This window comes from Chrysemys picta, chromosome 20 (genome assembly GCF_011386835.1).
Source record: "Chrysemys picta bellii isolate R12L10 chromosome 20, ASM1138683v2, whole genome shotgun sequence".
In the NCBI taxonomy this organism is placed as follows: domain Eukaryota; kingdom Metazoa; phylum Chordata; order Testudines; family Emydidae; genus Chrysemys; species Chrysemys picta.
In genome coordinates, this window is record NC_088810.1 from 22479139 (window position 1) to 22498876 (window position 19738).

At 49.9% G+C, this 19738-nt stretch overlaps 1 protein-coding gene across 1 annotated transcript in view; it reads left to right on the forward strand.

Annotated features, from left to right (window-relative positions):
- The first annotated feature begins 957 nt into the window (after nt 1-957).
- The window catches only part of COPA (COPI coat complex subunit alpha), a 33926-nt gene continuing 15145 nt past the window's right edge, over nt 958-19738 (forward strand). Inside the window, exons 1-13 of the mRNA XM_065574334.1 lie at nt 958-1124; nt 2602-2715; nt 3353-3426; nt 3805-3885; nt 4687-4763; nt 5932-6041; nt 10881-10990; nt 11819-11918; nt 12577-12712; nt 14674-14756; nt 16221-16371; nt 16912-16978; nt 17402-17477. Of these exons, the coding sequence (XP_065430406.1) occupies nt 1085-1124; nt 2602-2715; nt 3353-3426; nt 3805-3885; nt 4687-4763; nt 5932-6041; nt 10881-10990; nt 11819-11918; nt 12577-12712; nt 14674-14756; nt 16221-16371; nt 16912-16978; nt 17402-17477 (1219 nt within the window). The 5' untranslated portion in view covers nt 958-1084. The remainder of the gene's footprint in view (nt 1125-2601; nt 2716-3352; nt 3427-3804; nt 3886-4686; nt 4764-5931; nt 6042-10880; nt 10991-11818; nt 11919-12576; nt 12713-14673; nt 14757-16220; nt 16372-16911; nt 16979-17401; nt 17478-19738) is intronic.

The window sequence follows — 19738 nt, forward strand, 5'->3', positions numbered from 1 at the left end:
CCAGGGGGAGGGGCCGCCCCCCCCCATAGCCCCATGGGAAAGGACCCCACGGCCGCCCCCCCATAGCCCCAGGGGGAGGGGCCGCCCCCCCATAGCCCCAGGGGAGGGACCCCCACCGCCGCCCCCATAGCCCCAGGGGGAGGGACCCCCACCGCCGCCCCCGCATAGCCCCAGGGGGAGGGGCCGCCCCCGCATAGCCCCAGGGGGAGGGGCCGCCCCCGCATAGCCCCAGGGGGAGGGACTCCCACCGCCGCCCCCCCACAGCCCCAGGGGGAGGGACCGCCCCCCCATAAGCCCCAGGGGGAGGGACCCCCACCGCCGCCCCCCCCATAGCCCCAGGGGAAAGGACCCCCACCGCCTCCCCCCCCATAGCCCCAGGGGAAAGGACCCCCACCGCCGCCCCCCCCATAGCCCCAGGGGGAGGGACCCCCCACCGCCTCCCCCCCCATAGCCCCAGGGGAAAGGACCCCCACCGCCGCCCCCCCCATAGCCCCAGGGGGAGGGGCCGCCCCCCATAGCCCCAGGAGGAGGGACCCCCACCGCCGCCCCCCCCCACAGCCCCAGGGGGAGGGACCGCCCCCGCCCCCCCCACAGCCCCAGGGGGAGGGACCCCCACCGCCCCAAGGGGAGGGACCGCCCCCCCACAGCCCCAGGAGGAGGGACCCCCATAGCCCCAGGGGGAGGGCCGCCCCCGCATAGCCCCAGGGGGAGGGGCCCCTCCGCCCCGCCTCCTGCCCTCCGGGGAGCGAGTCTCACCGCAGCCCAGCACGCAGAAGAGGAGCCCCCGGAACAGGGTCTCCGCTCCCCGCCCCCCCCGGCCGCCTCGCTCCCCGGCTCCCATTCTCCAGCCGGCCCCGGCCGCCATCTTCTCCGCGGCTTCCGCTTCCTCCTCGGGGCCCGCTGGGGCGGGGGGCGGGCCCGGTCCCTCTGCGCCTGCGCGCGCGCAGCCGGAAGCGCCTCTCTGGCCTGCGGAGGCCTCCCGCTCTATGGTCCCGGGCGGGTGGGGGCGGAAGCGGAAGTGGGGGCGTGGCGGTTCCGGGGCCGACGTGGAGGCTCGGGGCTGAGGGTCGGAGCCGGGAGCGCGATGCTGACTAAGTTCGAGACCAAGTCGGCCCGGGTGAAAGGTACCGTGACCCCCCCAGATCCGCTTTCACCGCCCCTCCCCCATCTGACCTCCCCCACGGTCCAGGCTTGACCCCCCGCCCCCCCAGATCCGCTTTCACCGCCCCTCCCCCATCTGACCTCCCCCACGGTCCAGGATTGACTCCTACAGCCCCCCCAGATCCGCTCTCACCGCCCCTCCCCCATCTGTCCCCCCCCACGGTCCAGGCTTGACCCCCCCGCCCCCCCATCTCCATTCCTGCCGCAGCCTTTGCCCCCCCCAAACCCCTCATCTGCCCTCCCGCCCCGGGCTCACCCCTGGCACTTCACCCTCCGCCTGACCCAGTATCTAAACCGGGGCTATGGGGCTGTAGACATTGGGCCCCCAAGTAAATACCCCCCCCCCGTATTGCGTTGGGCAGAGCCCCCCTTTAAATGCCGGCCTAGTTATTCTGCGAGTTTGCTAGAGATGCTCCTATTGCCGTCCCGGCATTTATGGCTGTGGTCATAAAGTGTTCATTATAATCTCCCCCCCCCCCCCCCCCACACACACACACACACACACACACACCCCGCAGCTGATGGTCAAATAAAAAAAGTCGTCCTGCTGTTGTTAGTTTATTAATCCGCGTTTAGACGCTACCAAACATTTTTTTAAAAAGCCGTTCATTGTGTCTGAGTGTAAAGCAGGGTGCACTGCCCTTGGGGACTTTGGCTAAGGTTTTGGAAAGTGGCTAGTAGTTTCGTGCCTTGTATGGTGCCAAGTATCAGGGGGTCGCTGTGTTAGTCTGTATCCACAAGAACAACGAGGAGTCCGGTGGCACCTTAAAGACTTCAGATGCAACTGAAGAAGTGGGGTTTTTACCCACGAAAGCTTATGCCCAAATAAATCTGTTAGTCTTTAAGGTGCCTGTGACACAGTAGGGAGCGGGGCAGATTTGACCTGGGAATGTTGCAGGGAAGTTGCATTGGGGATGGGGGACTTCCCTTGAAGAAAGCTACCTGAGCCAGGAGGGGGGTTGGGAGAAATAACACCTTCTGCCCGGGAGACTGAACAAAGGAGAGGAGGAGCTGGGGGGAGGGGGAAGAGAGGAGCTGCAGGAGGAGTTTTGGGTTTGGGCTGGGTGGTGCAACGCAGGGAACCCCAAGCTGGGGTCTAAGCTCCCTAAACCCCCCAGAAGGACTTGATTGAGGGGTTCTGGTTGTACCTACACGCTCTGCTTGGGACTGTGTTTCTGTCATCTAATAAACCTTCTGTTTTACTGGCTGGCTGAGAGTCATGGTGAATCTCAGGAAGGGAGGGGTGCAGGGCCCTGACTCCCCCACACTCCATGACAGTGCCACAGGACGACTCCTAGTAGTTTTGGGTATCCAACTTCCGGCACCTTAAAAAGGCCTTCTTTTTGGGAAATGCTGACCTCGTTCACTTCCTCCGTGTCGTCAGAGATTGAATGTAACTGAAAACTTGACCACTATGCTTCTCTGCGTCTCTGTCCTTAGGGCTCAGCTTTCACCCGAAGCGACCCTGGATCCTAACGAGTTTGCACAATGGAGTGATCCAGCTGTGGGATTACCGGATGTGCACCCTTATTGACAAATTTGATGAGCATGATGGTGAGTAAGTTTGGAGTCTGAAAGAATCGAATGCAGAAGGCTTGTTGCCAGGGCTTTGGAGCGGAGCCTGGAGCGCAGAGCAACTCTGGAGCAGTGGAGCTGCAGGTTTTTGCCTGGAGCTGGAGTGGAGCCGGAGCACAGCTCCAAAGCCCTGCTTGTTGCAGAAAATGGCGCATCCTTGAGAGGAGGAAGGATGGGCTTTTGGTTGAAGCACTGGATTAAGCTGCAGGAGGTCTGGCTTCAGGTCCTAATGGTGTCACCGACTCCATGTGTGATCATGAGCAAACTGCTTACTTCTTGAACGTGCTTTTCCAGCTGTAAAATAGGGAAAATACTTCACAGCGCTGTTATGACGCTAACTTCGTTATTGTGTAAAAGGTGTTGGATGTTATGGTGCTGTAGCTCTATAACCACACAGAAGAGAACTTCTTTGCATTGGCCTGGGGGGGAAGGCTGTCTCAGAAAGTTGTATTTGACCTCGGAGTATCACGTTGAGACAATTTATCAGATTAAAATGGAGTTTGACGTGATAGAATTGTTCTGCTCTGAATGGAACGGCCTGTTCTGGCTGTCAGTTTGGCTCCATATACAGATATTAGCTGTCTCCCTGTGTTTCACCTGCTTCTTCCCCCTGCAGGACCAGTCCGAGGGATTGATTTCCACAAACAGCAGCCACTCTTTGTCTCTGGAGGTGATGACTACAAAATAAAGGTAGATCAACTCTTCCTTCCACCTTCCATCCCCTCAAAAAGTGATGGTGGGCAAAGGAAGATGGGGAATTTGACAAAGATGTGTAAGGAATGTGTGTTAATTTAGTTTTCTGTGGAGGGTGAAGAAACGGTGAGCAGATAGAGAGGAAAAAGGGAAGTGTAGAATTCAGGATTTTGCTCTTTCTGAGGGCGGTCGGAGTAATTAAATGCAGCCTGACAATTTCTGTTGAATCTGTTGCTGGCTTCACCCAGAACTGTAATGTAAAATGGGAGAGACTAGCTTGGGGATGAGTAAAAGCCTCATGTGCTAAATGAGATGGCAGAAGAGAGCTGGGCAGAGTTTGGCAGGTCCCTCTCACTGGCTTTCTGTCTCATACAGGTCTGGAATTACAAGCTGCGCCGCTGTCTTTTCACGCTGCTCGGGCACCTGGATTACATTCGCACCACCTTCTTCCACCACGTGAGTCTCACCCGCTGTGTAACTTCACTGATATGCACCTCACTGCATTGCTTTGTAGGAATCTCTGTGGCTTCCCTGAGCAGGACTCTTTCCTGCAGACATACAGTGCACAAAATGGGCTGGGTGCCATACAAACATAGGAACGCCTGATTTCTGCCCCAAAGATCATTCCTGGGGACAGTTGGTACCTCCAATTGTAGAGCTCACTGGAAGCTTCTTTTCTCCCTCCATTGGCATTTGGAGCACAGATGGGGATATGCGCCTCGTTCTTTGTGCTGGCTAACTTCTCGCTCTTGCTGTCTGAAATCGTCCAAGTGATACTTACCCAGAACAATTAGAATAAGAGCAGCAGCAACATGCACAACCACACCTCAGGCCTCTGGTGAGGAAGATGCTAGTACACATCTTGACACTCTCAGGAAAAAAGCCTTTGAAGGCAGTTTCCTTTCTCCTCTGAGAGTGATGGGTTATGATCTTGTCCCTGGTAATCCCCTCTGTTGCCCATCTATGCTGAAGCTCTGTATGTGGGCAAAGCGAGGTGTGGCAGAGCCCTGCAGGACACTTGCTGAAATAATCAGTGCTGTATCGAGTGCTCTATATAGGATCAGTTTTACCATCACTTTCTCCTTTTTTCTTATGTGGGAAATGATTCTAGAGTAGAGCTGTAATTCTTGCCTGGGACATCTGACCCAATGAACTAGAAATCCTATAGTTATCTCCGGCTGTGTTGCAAACCATTTGGAGGGAAACGTGAGGGTGGAGACTGTTGTTTCAGATATTAATTATTAAATGTTTTTTTAGGAATACCCCTGGATCCTGAGTGCTTCTGATGATCAGACGATCCGGGTTTGGAACTGGCAGTCCAGAACCTGTGTTTGGTAAAAACAACTGGTGCTATAGAAATAACAACTGGGGAGACACAAGTCTTCTTGAATCTTAGAAATGAACAGAGGGTCAAAATATTCTGAACTCTGTCTTTCAATAAAACATTTTGTTGAAATTTCAAAGAAAAAAAATAAAAATTCTTTTCCCAAAAATTTTAGAAAAAAAATATTCTTTTTTATTAAACTGGCTCTAGAAATGAGGTAGGAATAACTTCTGAAGTCCCATCTAGTTCATTCTTCTTGCCAGCACGGAGTTATGTCCTCCACTGTAGTTGTCAATTGTGAAATAACCCTAGCAAGAGAGTTTTCCACCATTCCTTCCTTAGAGAGATCTCTAGCAAATGGTGTTTAAAGTGCTTTTTTTAAAAAGCTTAGGTGTCTCTGTTCCCTCTTTATCTGCCTCATTTCAGGAGCTGGGCTATTTTTAAGTAGCATTCCCACGTAAACAAAAGTTAGTTTAGAGTTAAAAGTGCTAGATTGCGGCGCCACACATGCAAAAACTGAGATAAACAGTTAAGTCCTTCAGTATCCCATGAAAACTCCACTCAAGAGTTTCTCTTAAGAGACGCCTCCTTTTCACTACCTTCGTCTCGAATAACCAACAGGCACCTTTGAACGTCGGTTGTGCTTACTGCTTATGTGTTCCAAGAATGAATGTAGGGTTGGTGTGGCTTTCATAAATTGCATTATACCGGGTTTTGTGTCGGAGGTATGTGGGCTGTGTGTAGTGGAAGGGATGAGTTTGACAAAAGGATTTGAGGAGGGTTTTTGAAATGGCTTCGCTGCTCATTTTCTTCCTTTTGTTGGTTCACGTTGGTGGGCTGTGCAATCTGGCAAACTAAACTATCTTCAAAAGATTTTTGTGTGGGAATTTCCCAGGTTTTTTAGTAACTGTGTATTGGTGTTGATAGTTATTGGCATCAGTGTAGATTATCCCTTGTATGCCCCTCTATGAAGTGATGTTTCCTATTTATTCCTCCCTCTCTGCCCCGCTGAGTTGCCTTCCTTCTCCATACTCCCCAGTATGCTCCTCTCACGGTTTTTCTCCCTACCAACCTCCCCAACTTCCCTACTAGATTCAGCTTTGAAATGTTGGTACACATCAGACTGTGCATTGCTGCCTCCTTGATTGAAATGGTGTCTTCTCTCCTCTTTCTTGCAGCGTGCTGACAGGACACAATCACTATGTGATGTGCTCCCAGTTCCATCCGTCCGAGGACCTGGTGGTGTCGGCCAGCTTGGATCAGACTGTGCGCGTTTGGGATATTTCTGGTGAGCTGCCCAAGTCGAGGGGGTATCCAGCAACGAAGCCCAGTTCAAAACTGCAGTCGCTGAAAGCAAAGTGGGGAAAGAACTAGCCAGTTTAGATCCGGGGAGGAAAAAAGGCAGCTGGTTAGTCTGAGCCACCCACAAAGAAAAGCCATCAGAGCTCAACAGTTGTCTCCACTGATGGTGATTTATAGCCCTCCGTCTCTCTTGGATGTCCCAGTCGGATTCTCTAGGCCGTGCGGGAGATGAGTACTGCTACCGAGGAAGGGACACAGCACTGTCACTAGATCGGCTTTGCCTTTGTCATCAGGAAAGAGAAGCTGCACGCTCAGTGACAGGGTTCTATGGGACACTTTCATCCCTTGGGAACCATTGTTCTCAGAGTCAGCAATGTCCCGGAGATAAAGTGGCGAATCATTCTCTCTCGGACAGCCCTGAAAAGGCGTCTGTGTTGACTAAGAAGCACAGCTGATTTTTTGCTGTCCCAGCTGTTGTTAAACAGCAAATGGAAGAAGAGATCATTAAGTACCGTGGCTGCTAGTCCACCGATGTCCCTGTCACAAAGATGGAGTGTGGTCTAGAGACAAGAGTAGGGAACTGGAAGTCAAGACTTCTGGTTACTATCCCTGATTCTGCTGCTGACACACCGTGATCTGCACCTACAATTATACCTGTCCTGCAGGGGGTATTGGGAGGGTTAATTAATGACCGTAAAACACCTCACAGTCCCCTAAGGAAAGGCTACGCTACATACAGAAGTTGAAGCGAATGCTAGAGAGGCAGATAAGTGACGAAGGGAGGGTCTGGTCCAGGAACAGCACCAGCAGTGTTACTGCATTGTAAGATGTTCTAGAACTCGAGTTGTGGCCCTGTACCCCACCTGCCACTTTCACCATTGCAGTTTTGACTGGGTGAGTTGCTCTGTTTTGTAGTACACGCTCAGACATGACCAGCTGTGTCAACAATAGGAGCAGGGGACAGGCTTTTCGAATATTTAAAACCTGCCTCTCCTCTCTATTGCCAGCACGGGGAGCTTAACATCCATTCTGCCTGTAACCTCACTGCTGCATTCAACCCACACGCGCTCTCAGCAGAGTTCCTATAGCCAAATGGATTTGGAGCGGGTACAGTTTTTTCCAGCTGATCTGTGATGAGGGGGTTGTAGAGATTCTGCTATAGATGCTGAATTATTGATTCAGTTGCCACTACATTTAAACATCACCGGGCTAAAATGCTAGTGGGAGAACAAACTGAGGGTGGGTGGGATTTTTGCAAGGTCACCCCTAATCTGAGTTCTGTCCTTGGTAGCTTGGCTCTAGCACAAAAGCCTTTGTTGCATTCAGGCTGCTGTCAGTTGTGGAGATGCACGTGCATCTTACAAATTAAGGGTCCAGCCTGGGTTGATAGTGTCTTAAAAACCAATCCTGAGTGATGCTGAGTACCTGCAACGCCAGGTTCTCAGCACCTCTAGGGATGTTAGTTGTTTGATGATTTAAGTGAAATGAGTTGGTTGGTCTTGTTTTCTCTCCTAGTGGCAAATTGTCCAGAGACCTAATCACTGCACAGTTTTCACCCTTCTTAGCAGTCTCAGGAGAGAGGCCATGGAGACTGAACTCTCTCACCCCAGGGCAGTGTGGGGGAAGCATTGCTTCTTGTTACCCATGATGTATTTATTGTGTGGATAGAGGCCTTCTGTCTCCATGGCTGTCAATTTAGCATCTTTCTCCAACACAGATTGAAAAGTTAAAAACCGAAGGGTCCTTGTTCTGCTGATCTCCTGAGAGCGAGTGCCAATGTAGCCAGCGTTAGCTGGCTCTAGTTGCTGTATCAAAATGCATGAAAAGCTGTGACATCATAACACAATTGCCATGTGCTGTGGAGTGACGTCTCTTGCTCGTGACACTAACATTGACCCCAGAGTTTACAAAATAACCTCCTGTCTGTTCTGCCTCCCTGTTACCATTAACCCTGATGGAAGAGTCTTCTCATTAACCTGCACGGGAGGGTGCTTTATTTTTGTCCTGTAAAATAAAACAGCTTCTCTTTAACCTGTCTTTCCCATCTCAAGAGCTAATGTCTGTCGCTTCCCTGGAATCTTCTTGTGCTTTCAGGGCTTTGTTCAGTAGCGCTGGGTGATTAGTTTCCAAGCAGGGAGAGAGCCTGAGCGGTTTGGCTGGTAATCCAGCATCCTGCCATTGAGGAGATCTGGAACACAGGTTGTTGGGGGCTGGGAACATCAGAGGTGACGCTAAGAGTCCCAGAAGGGGGCGCTGTGGGGCAGACTAGTGAGTGTGTAGTGACAGCTGACAGACACCGTCCCATCACCCCCAGTACTGCACTATCTCAACCACAGGGCTAATGCTGTGAGTGCTGATGGTTTATAAGGGGCGGAAGGCTCATGAGACCCGAATGAAGAGGTTGGTCAAAACCCAAGAACTCTTCCTTGGTTTCTCCCTTGGGTAGGTGGCAGCCCCTTGATGTGCAGCCTTGATTGGGAGAGGAGGAGATCGCAGCCTAGGTGCCCCGGGCCCTTGCAGCTAACACGGTCCATAGTTTGAGCTTCCAGCTGGCTACAATGCCTCTGTGTGGCTCTGGCCATTGCATTCTGGAAAGGGGATCCTAGAAACCTCCTGATGCTGCAGGAACTTCCTCTTCCTTCCCCCTTCTCCCACAAGCTGTCAGGATCTCTAGATCTCGTTCCTGAACTGCCAGTGACACCTCCTAACATCTGCTCTTTTATTTGAATGCTCTTGGGCTTGCTGAGCGCAGGCTCCTTCCCCACGCTCTTCCGTAACAGCTGTCCTCGGAATGTCTAATCTCTATCACGCTGCTCCCAGCCCCTCGTCTCTCCGTCGCCCCCTCCCCAGAGCAGCACAGGGAGCTGGTCCATTCTGCAAGTGTCCTGCCTTCCCTCTGGATTTGTGCAGTCAGCCCAGACATTTTTCACCTGTCGTTTCAGTCCGTTCCACTGGCCCGTCGAAGGCTCAAGTATCTGTTCTTCTAAGATTCCTCTGTTTCCACTTTCCACCGTTTCTCTGAATTATGCATCTGTCACCCTCCTTCTCTGGGTCTGGCTCCCTGTTGTCATTTGGACCATCTGTGTGTGCATCTGAGATTCAATGTGTGTAACATTCACACCGACTCGTGATTCACTGTTTAACATGTCACTCTCATTAGACAAACCTTACAGATCTTGTCAAAGGGGCACTGTTAAGATCCCCTTATCTTAAATCTCCCCTATGTTACTAACACCTGAGAAGATCAAAAGTGAGAATTAAAAAAAAAAAAAAAAAAAGACTTGTCAAACCCAATGTTGTCGGATCCTCTCTTGCACTTCACCCACCTTGGCCAATGACACTGCCAACTCGGTCAGTTTCACTTTGTTCCTAGTCAGTTTCAGGTCCTGGCTCCCACAGTCAAGTATTTTTTGTTTAAAAGTCTGTTATAAAGTTTTGTTTGTAACTCCTTTATTTAAAAACCTCAAGCCTTTTTTCTCCTAAGCTGAGGCTTTCATATGGCAATGCATATTCCAATTTCTCCCCGGGGCGAGTATTTCAATTTCTGGTGAAGGAGCAGCTAATGTGGTTCTGTTTTATTTGGCAGACTGTATAAATGGAAAGTGGTGTGGTTATGCCACTGCACAGCACAGAGTCCTGTGAGTTTTATATATACAGGTGGTTGTTTCTAAGGTGCCAGTCCCTATAATTGTCACTGCAAAGATTTAGAAATACACTGATTCCCTTCAGGAACTGGAGGAAAGTTATACACCCCATTCCCAACCCTCAGACTAAGGCCAATTACAGGAACCAGTCTAAAGTCCACTCTGTTTCTGAGAGTGTACTGCTGGGGCCATGTCTGTTTGGTTCTTTCACAAAAATTTACCAGGCGAGTTCAACTTTGAGTCATGCCCTTAAAGTATCTCAGCCTGGTCTCTGGCAGAAACAAATTCCACAGCGTAGCCCCTTCCCAGACAGCGTCCTATCTGCAACCCCCACAAGTTGAAGGTTCTGTCAGCCTGGGTTTAGCATGTCGTGGTGGATTATTTTAAAGCTATCTAGAATCTAGGGGATATTCCCTCATCAGAATGTCCCCATTTTAAGGTGGGGTTGATCGAATATTGGGACTGAATTTATTGGAGTGTGTTGAGTAACAGCACTCGGAGAAGTTGCCAAAGCATTCTGACCTGATGTTTGGAGATACCGAACTTCCACTGAAGACTTGTTAGAGTTGTGGGTTGTCACCACTTCCTTAGAATATCAAGCTATCCCTCTTTACCTATGTCCTCCAGATGAGCTGTATTTCTCCCCAATCCCTGGTGCCTTGGAGAATTTGCAGATCCCCATGTCACCATAAAGACTACTCAAGAGGCCGTAGTTTCCATATATCAGTTGAAACTGACTCAGGTGTCCACACAAATGGTCCAAGTAAACCAGCAACAACTGACAGCGAGAGCACCTATGAAACTGGCATAGATGAGAGCCCCCTAAAGGTGCAAGCTCAAACTGGGAATTAAATACTGTATTGAGAGAGAAAGGAATCAGCGTGACAGTGTCCCTCCAATGCAGCAGCTCTGCTTATCAATCCCAGGGAGCTGAGAAATGGCTGTTTGTTGGGAGCATTTTATTGCCAAGTTTGAGCTTTGTGCACCTGGTCTTGTTCTTTTGGGGAAGGAGGAAGGGAATCCTTGATATTTCTCTCACCTTTCCTCTTTTTCAAAATTCCTCCTTCTCTCCACCTGTGAACGGCGCAGGAGGGAGCTGACTTACATGTCTCTGAGTTAGTACACTGTCTGGTAACCTCGTGTTTGCTTCCTCCACTCCTGCTTCTCCTTCCCTCTCAAAGGCCTAAGGAAGAAGAATCTGTCTCCTGGAGCTGTGGAGTCGGACGTCAGGGGAATTACTGGGGTGGATTTGTTCGGGACGACAGATGCGGTGGTGAAACATGTTCTTGAGGTACTGTGTGTGTGTGTGTGTGTGTATAGCTCATGCAGCTCTATTTAAGATAGCCCCTGTTGTACAAATGATCCTATAACAGGTTTGAGAAACAGAGGGAGAAGGAAGCCAAGAGACTTGATACGGCCCTATGAATTCATGTGTTCCTTTGGGGATAAGGAATGCCTTATTCTAAAGAACTTAAAATCTAAAAGGTAGAGTCAATGGTCCTCCATGACTGGGGACCCCAGACTCTTCTGCGGTACAAATGGCGACGATGTTATCAGATCCATTGCGGGTTTTTACCAAGGAGAGCAATTCTGAATGGAATAGGAAGCCAGTCGAGTTGCATGAAGATGGGATAATGAGATTCCATTGTTGCGACTGGGCCACATCTGTCCTAGCAGATGTTGCCGTAATTGATCACCGTTGCAGCCCCATTGGGGGAAGCGATAGGAGTGGTGGTGGTGTGTTTGGTGCTTGTGTGTCTCTTCCTCTCTGTCATCTCACTACCCCTCAAGGGTAGATAGGACTCAGGTGGCTTTACCAGTGTGTTATCTTCCGCTTCCACCATTGCTGGCACGGGTGGGGAAGTCTATCTGCAGAGTTTACTAGTACAGATGCAGTCTTGGTCTGTGAGCATCTCATAGGAGCATCATGGCACATCCATGAAGTTCAGTCCACCAGAATGAAGACCACAGGAGCTAGCTGCAGACCCTCACGAGTCATTCTGAAGTCTGCAGCTTGTATCCTATTTGCTGGAGCAGTTTTTCTGGCTGCTCCATCTCTGTGTGCTGACCCCTTGGAGCCCCAGGCTTGGTGTGAGACCCCCTTTCTCCCATCCCACAGGGACACGATCGTGGGGTGAACTGGGCTGCCTTCCACCCCACCATGCCTCTCATCGTGTCTGGGGCTGATGATCGGCAGGTGAAGATCTGGAGGATGAATGGTAAGAAGCAGCCCCAAAAGGAACCTCTTTGGGAGAGGAGAAAGGGAACAGGCTGGGGAGAGTGCGGTGGGAGCCGGGTTTATTTATAAACGTGCCTGTGATGTGAACCTGAATGTGTACGCTTGAAAAGTGCTTGAAACAGGCCCAAAGAGAGCACTGGCATCTGCACTGGAGGAACAGCTTGGGGAAAGCCCAACTCTCCATCCAACCCTTACAAGGCTTCCCTGTAACTCATCTGCCCTCAAGCGAAGAGATGAGCCTAGCTTTGTGCCCTGAGGTCTGTCAAACTCAGCCTGAGGGACCAATAAAGGAATCTCATTCCATTGCCCAAGGTCCTTCTTCAAGAAGGGAGCACTCGCATGCCCACATCTAGGGACTGTCAGCAGAGTTGCCTCAGCTGATTTTTCCTATCTGAGAGATTCGGATGTAACTAAAGTTTAGCAACTTTTGGGTGTTTTAGTTTACGTATCGGTCAGTTGTGCTGCTTCAGTTGCAGTACAGGTCAGAAGCTACGGTAGAGGGATGGGGCTGGAGAAAAGGCATAAGTCAGAGAAGGATATGGAACCCAGCAGCCTGGTGTCCATTTGAGATCACTGCTCATAGCCCAGGAACAACACGAGCTTTTAATTCTGTCTCATTTTCTTCCACTGCTGGTTAGAATCAAAGGCCTGGGAGGTGGACACCTGCCGCGGACACTACAACAATGTCTCCTGTGCTGTCTTTCACCCACGGCAGGAGCTAATCCTCAGCAATTCAGAAGATAAGAGCATCCGTGTCTGGGATATGTCTAAGCGGTGAGTGCTCTGCCACCGGCCAGGCTTCTAACGGGCCTGTGAAGTGTCCTCGTTTTGTAGTAAAACCCCCGAAACCAAATGCAGTCTTTAAACATCAGTTGCTGTGGTTTGCAAAGAACTGTGAGGCCGCTATTAAGTATCAGGAGGAAAGCTAGGGTTGTAACTGATTGGAAACAGTCGTGAGAGGAGCCAGCTTGATTAGCGACCTCTCTGACGGAAACGATTTGAATGTAGACCATGTATTTATTGGTTTCATATTTAGATGAGTATCACTCTCTTGAGAGAGAGAGAGACCGAGTGGGCCAAAGCCGCGGGTTTATATGCACAATGGGCACACTTAAAAAGTTAATTCTGGTTTTAGAGCTGTTACCAACGAAGCGATATTCCCTGTGTTTAAAATAGGGACTGCTGTTGGAAGCAGACGTACCTCTAAAACCGGAGTGGCCTTCTTGGGGTGCTATATCTGTGGTCAGTGAATCTTAATAATCACTTGGACAAAAGTCGGTCCTTGACTTGGCTCGTTTACCCTGAAACCTTGACTCCGCTCAAACACCCTAAAGAGGCTTTAGTGTAAATGAGAATCAGGCCCCATGTCTATGTCTCATGTACCCAGTGCGTCAGTGGTAGAGGTGAGAATGGAACCTGCCAGTCCTGATTCCCCACTCCCCAGTATAATCCCTAGAACATCCTCCCTTCCTGAGCAAGGCCTAGAACTCAGAAGTCCCAACACTTAGTCTCCTGCTCCAACTACTGGACGCTACTGCCTCCCTGTAACATTGCTGGGGACACCCAGAGCTGAGCACCATTGTTCCCTCTTGCTGAGGCAGACAGGTAGCTTTGCTAGAGATTAGACTACGTCAGGTCCCTGCCACACCAGTCTGTCTTCCTCACCAGCAAACTCAAGGCTCTCCCGGCCCAAACCTTGCTTAGCAGGTAACAATCCGTGAATTCCAGCCTCCGAGCTCTTCAGAGATGTTTCTCTGCAGTTCACGGCACCTGTCACTGAATAATCACAGAAGAGATTAAGTTTGCTGCTCTGTTAAAGAGTGAGTACATTACATCTTATTAATTGAACTGGATGAAATATACCTTTCCCTTCAAACACTGCACTGAGCTGGCTTATAGTGAAACTAAAGCAAGTTCATTACCAGAAGAACATGGATTAAGTGATGCCAAGTGAAAGGGATAAAGGCAGAGATGCTTACAAGCAAGTAAAAGTGAAAACGTTCATCTAAAAGATTAAAACTTTAACGTAGCAAGATACAGTCTTTGTACAGGATGGTTTCTCTCACCTCCAATTGTCTTTTCAGCTTTTTACTGTCCGGCGTGACCAGAACCCATCACAGAGAGACAGTCGCTTGGTTTGTTTGTCCCTTAGGGTGAAGGATAAAGATAGAGGGTTTTTTCTGTTCCTTTACTCCTGAGGGATGTCTTTGTCTTGCAAGTCAGGAAGGCGTCCTGGGGATTGTCCCCTGTCTCTCTCTGGGATTCAGGAGCAATGTTACTTCTCTGTCTCTCAAATTCAGACTCAGAATAACCCCTGCTGGTTTAGCTCAATGGCTTTGTTTATTGCTAATATGTAAAGTGAGGTAAACCCACATTCCTTTGTCTAGGACCGACCTGTTTACCACTTTTCCCTGGGCTAGCCTCTTGGTCTTAAACATGTTCTAGTAACATCACCCAGAGGGAATTCATAACTTCACATGTACCGTTAACACATGCATTTTGCAATATTAATGACTAGCATGTTAATAGGTTTCAGATGCTACCTCACAAGGCATTGTTTGTACACATATTACTGCTGTAGTGTGTAGGGTGTGAATACAGGGCTGCCTAGGCTCACGCTCCCCCAGGGAGTGCCACATACATTCTGGACCTTTAGGCTCCAAGTCTTCATTTTACAAACTGGTGTTTACTCCAAGGGTTCTGCTTCATTTTGTTTCTCGTTTTCCCCCACCCAGCACGGGTGTCCAGACCTTCCGCCGAGATCACGATCGCTTTTGGGTGTTGGCTGCTCACCCCAACCTCAACCTCTTTGCTGCAGGTAAAAGGAATCCTTCCAGGTTCTGGCAGGTGGGGATGAGGGGAAGGGGTTATGGGGTCCGTTGGCACATATCAGAGCCCTGTTCGTGGACTAGATGCTCTTTTATATGTTCTGGTTTACCCTAGAGAGAACAGGAGGGGCTAAAATGCTTCTGATTGATATTCCCATAGTGCAGTGGTTCTCAACCTGTGGCCCAATCAGCATACAGCTGCAGCCCATGTGACATCCTCCGAGCCATACAGGTAGTATATACATTGTGTGGATGCAGCTCACACAGCACAGAGAGAGCTGCATATGTGGCCCACAATGTTAAATAGTTGAGAACCACTGCCATGGTGTCTAGGTGCCCCAGTCATGGAGCAGGACCCCAGGGTGCTAAGTGCTGTGCACAGAGCAAAGACAGTCCCTGCCCCAAAGAGCTTCCAGTGTGAGGCAGGAGTCGACAAGTGGGTACAGACAGATGGGGGAGTACATGGAAATAATATTGGATGGCATGACAGGCAGTGGGCTCAGAAACCAGCGGATTAACCAACGTTTTTTATAGGTGTCAGGTAAAGGGGAGTAATGACGGAGTTTTGCAGGTGTTTACAGTGAGCTCCTCTCCAGCGTGAGGGTGGACACGAGAGAGAGAGCACGAAGGTGCCTGTTTAAAAACTTAACACGTGGGTGATAGAGGCTGGCAGCATGAGCTAATCGGAGGCAGGAGTCAACATTTCAATAGCATATGAGAGAGAGTCAGATTGGGGATAGGCCATGAAGGGCCTCCAAAGCAAAGACGTGTAGCTTATGTTCGCAGTAGAGAAGGGGGAGCCAGCAGAGGGCTGTGGAGAGAGGGGTGACGGGGTCAAAGCGAGGGGCCGGGGAAATGATCTTTGCAGCGACATTCTGAATGGATGTAAGTGGGGATATGATTCTAGTCAGAAACCAAGTTAGAAGTTCCTCAGGGTGGAGCTTGTCTCTTACTCTGAGTGTGTTTAGCCCTTAGAGGAATGGGGCCCTGATCCCTTATTTACTGAGCCCTCTAAGAGACTACTGTAATACAAATAAAATTCACCAGTCTTACCAGGCCCTGACTCTTATAGCCACAGGAGATGAAGTCACCTAAACCCCTCTGGGATCCCATGTTGGAGGCATTCCCTGTGCTGAATAGTGCACAGGGAGGAGGCCGGGGGCCTGACTTGACTGGTTAATTTAAAGGAAGGAAGATGGGGCCGACCCTTTCTTCAAATAGGGGAGCTGCTGATAGGGTAGGGAATGGAATTCACCCTTTCCATCAAGGCGAGTGACTGTTGAATGCAGTCGTGCAGAGTGTGCGTTCAGCCCCTCTGAATTCCCGTGGGAATACTCTGGCCCTATCCAGAGTATCCCCTCTGTTCTGGAGACAGAAAGGAAAGGCAGCTAGCCCCTACCCTGTCTGGATTGAATCGTGACAGCCGGCGATGACTCCTGTCTTTCCTTTCCCAGGCCACGACGGCGGCATGATCGTGTTCAAGCTGGAGCGTGAGCGGCCTGCCTATGCGGTGCACGGGAACATGCTGTATTACGTGAAGGACCGTTTCCTGCGCCAGCTCGATTTCAACAGCTCCAAAGACGTTGCTGTCATGCAGCTGAGAAGGTGAGGGGGCCCGTGTGCTGGGAGAGTCCTGGCACTCGGATAAACGCCGCTGCCCTGAGCTCCCAGTTAATCCATTGCAGATACACAAGCTGCATTGTCTTCCTCCTTCCCCTCAGGTTGATTTCAAACTGATTGTTCAGTCGAATGCAAACGTGACCTTTGATACAGAGCTTGGGGAGTAGATAACGGGCTATAGAGCCTTGGACTTCTAGGCTGTTCCAAAATGATAGTGGCCGTTCGGTGACCTCTGTGACGAGAGTGGTGGGTCTCAGTGGAGTTCCTTATGGGGCGTCCTTCACGTAAATCACTGTCACCATTAATGCTAATTGTCTCTGTTGTCTGCAGAGGCCAAGGACTGAGAACGGTGCCATGTGTGTTGGGGGGCTGGGAAACGGGCAGGAAGTGACTTGTCTTGGACCCGTCAGGCATCTGTGCTATCCCAGGAAGATGCATTTTGGGACATCAGCAGCAAATGAAGCACCATCCTACAGGGGTGTGAGCCGTTGTTCACTTTCTCCTCTCTTTGTGTCTCTTCTTCAGTGGTTCCAAGTTCCCAGTGTTCAACATGTCGTACAACCCAGCTGAGAATGCTGTCCTGCTCTGCACGGTAAGCCAGTCCCGGAAGGGAAGCTGCCCCACATTTGCTCTGCGCTGTGTAAGAGAAACGTCTCTGGACAGGCCGGGGGGGTGAATGAGGTCTTCAGGGTTTGGTTAGAACTAACACTAGTTAGCCTCCGTCTTACAGAACAGTCCCATCACTGGGAACATGAGCAGGGTGTGCTGCCAGACTGGAGACCGGTTTGTGTGGAGTTTTCCAGCTAAGGATCTCCTCACCATCTCCCATAAACACAAAAGGGTGCCCATCATCTTGGTATCCAGGTGTCCTGAACAACATTCAAGGGAGATGACTTCTTCCCACTATTATTTGCAACTAAATTCTCTCTGTAGAGGGAAGCGTGAGTAGACGGCGTGTGTATATAAATAATATATATTTATTTGTATGTGAGTATATTTCTTTTTCCCTCTATAGAGAGCCAGTAACCTGGAGAACAGCACCTATGACCTGTACACCATCCCTAAGGACGCAGACTCCCAGAACCCCGATGGTAGGTGTTCAATGTGTTGCATTTTTCTTTGTTAGTCTCCCTTTCTTCAGTCCTGCCCCCACCTCCTCTGTCCCATTGTAAAAAAGCTTCTGTTCTCCAAGTCTTCGTTGCACTCTCTCCCTGCGTTTCCTGTAGCCCATGCAGCGTGCGTCATTTGGCAGGCCTTCCTGCTTGCTAGATCATGTGGTACATTGACTTGAAAAATTCATGTTCATCCCAAACTTTACAGCTGCAAATATATATTTTATAATTCAATTATTAGGACCTTTCCATTTTCCCTTTCGACACAGCAGGCAGCTTCCCTGCCTTGTCAGTGGAGATGGATTTCACCCAGATACTTTGTGTTCAAAGTGGGTTTATACTCTGAGAAGCGGCTGTAAAAGTGACACTGCTGGGGCCCAATATTCATATTCTCGCTCTGCAAATTCCAGATCAGATTTGCTCAATTTAAAAGTCAAAACATGATTCATTTTTTTTCTTCCACTTGGGATCTGAAACTCCAGCTGGATTCTTCCTGCCTCTGTCGTCACGGCAGTAAAGATTCTAGGATGAGTACTTAGCTGGCAATGTTGGGGGTGATGTATGAGGCAGACTAGAATCCAGCTCACTCATTAGTAACTTTACTGGTTTATGCAGGTCTAATGGAGAGAACTGTCTCTGGCAGGAAAGTCAGCTGGTATATCTCAGAGATGGGAAGCAAAGAGGGGCCTTTTTTAGTCCCTTAATATATATTAACTATATTGAACAATACAGATGGTACTTCACATATTTCGGTTGAAAGTTTCAAAAGTGACTAGTGGGTTTGGGCATGTGATGTTGAGACCCCTTTAAAGAGCCTGATTTTTCAGAGGGCAAATGCTTTCTGAAAACGAAGCCCTTTTAAAGGTGTCTCCACTTGGGCACCCAAAAACTCCCTCATCGCTTTTGAAAAATTGGCCTTTGATTTTAAAAAAACCCAAAGCACGTATACGCAATGTAACATTCCATCCTGGGGTAAATATCCTTCATACCATACTGCTCTTGTGTCCTGGAACCCCTGCCCAGCGATACCTCCGCACTGCACCATCAATATTGATCTTAGCACCCTCAGCTTGCTCCCCTGGGAAAGCCCCGGAGAAAAGCCCAGTCAATAAATCTGGGCTTTTGGGCCAAGGAAGAAAATGAACAGCCACTGAGGAGATCAATATACAACCTTCTATTGTAAAGAAAATATGTAGGGTAATAGGAATGTTTCAAGCACCTTCTATCTGAGCATCTATGTACAATCAACATTAATGAGGGAAGTTCCTCGGATGTGAACCAATCAGAGAGGCCAGTAATAATCTGGCTTTAACGATGCGTAAACTCAGGGAAAGCCATATGACCGTCGTTCACACAGGAAAGACCCTGTCTGAGCTGGACATAGAATCCAGGTCTCCAGCCTTGTGTTCCTAACTACAAGAACTTAGTGTGGAGTACGTGAGACTTGATTCCCTTTCCCCCTCATTGGGGCACTGACCTGTCTCAAGCATGATCGGTAAGGTCTCATTGACGCTTGTGACTGTCTGGATCTCCGATATCTTTAGCGCATCTCCTTTAACACACAACTATCATGAGTAGTGGTGGTGGTGACGAGGAAAGAGTCCGGGAGCTAAAGAGTGGGACAATCACTTTGTTTTACTGTAACTGCAGCAGGTCTCTCCCAGGGTTATCTATTCCCCTGCCCCTTAGCACACATCATCTGTATTACTGCTGCAGAAGCCTTCACCACATCTGCAACGGGTCCTGCGGTACAGTTCTCTCCCTGCCCGTGTGACACACACTTCACTGTGTTCATATGAGCATTTTAAAACCAAGGGAGCAGCTGCACGCTAGGGAAAGTGCATTCGTTCGCCTCCAGCTCGTTATGCTGGGTAGCCCCGGCAGGGGGGCTTACATTGAAGCCGGGACCCTCGCTGCTCTCAGTTTGTTTGGCCAGTGAGGCTCTGCTCGTTAGTTTGATGGACGGCGCTGTCACCCAGGATGGCCTGCTTCTCCGCCAGGCAGTGGCGTTGGCTGTGCAGGCAGCCACTCGTCTTGCGCCTTGGCTAGAGAGAAGGGCTGGCGCTGGCCATGCTGAGATCTGAAAGGGTGGTGGGGGAGGAAATGAATCTCGTGAATAGCCTCAGGTTAAATTTGAGTTAGTGGGAAGCAGCTGATCCAACCCAGCCAAGATGGAATCAGACAAGACTGACTAATGTGTTGCCATACGAGCCTGCCAGAGGTTTTATTCGCTGCCTGTG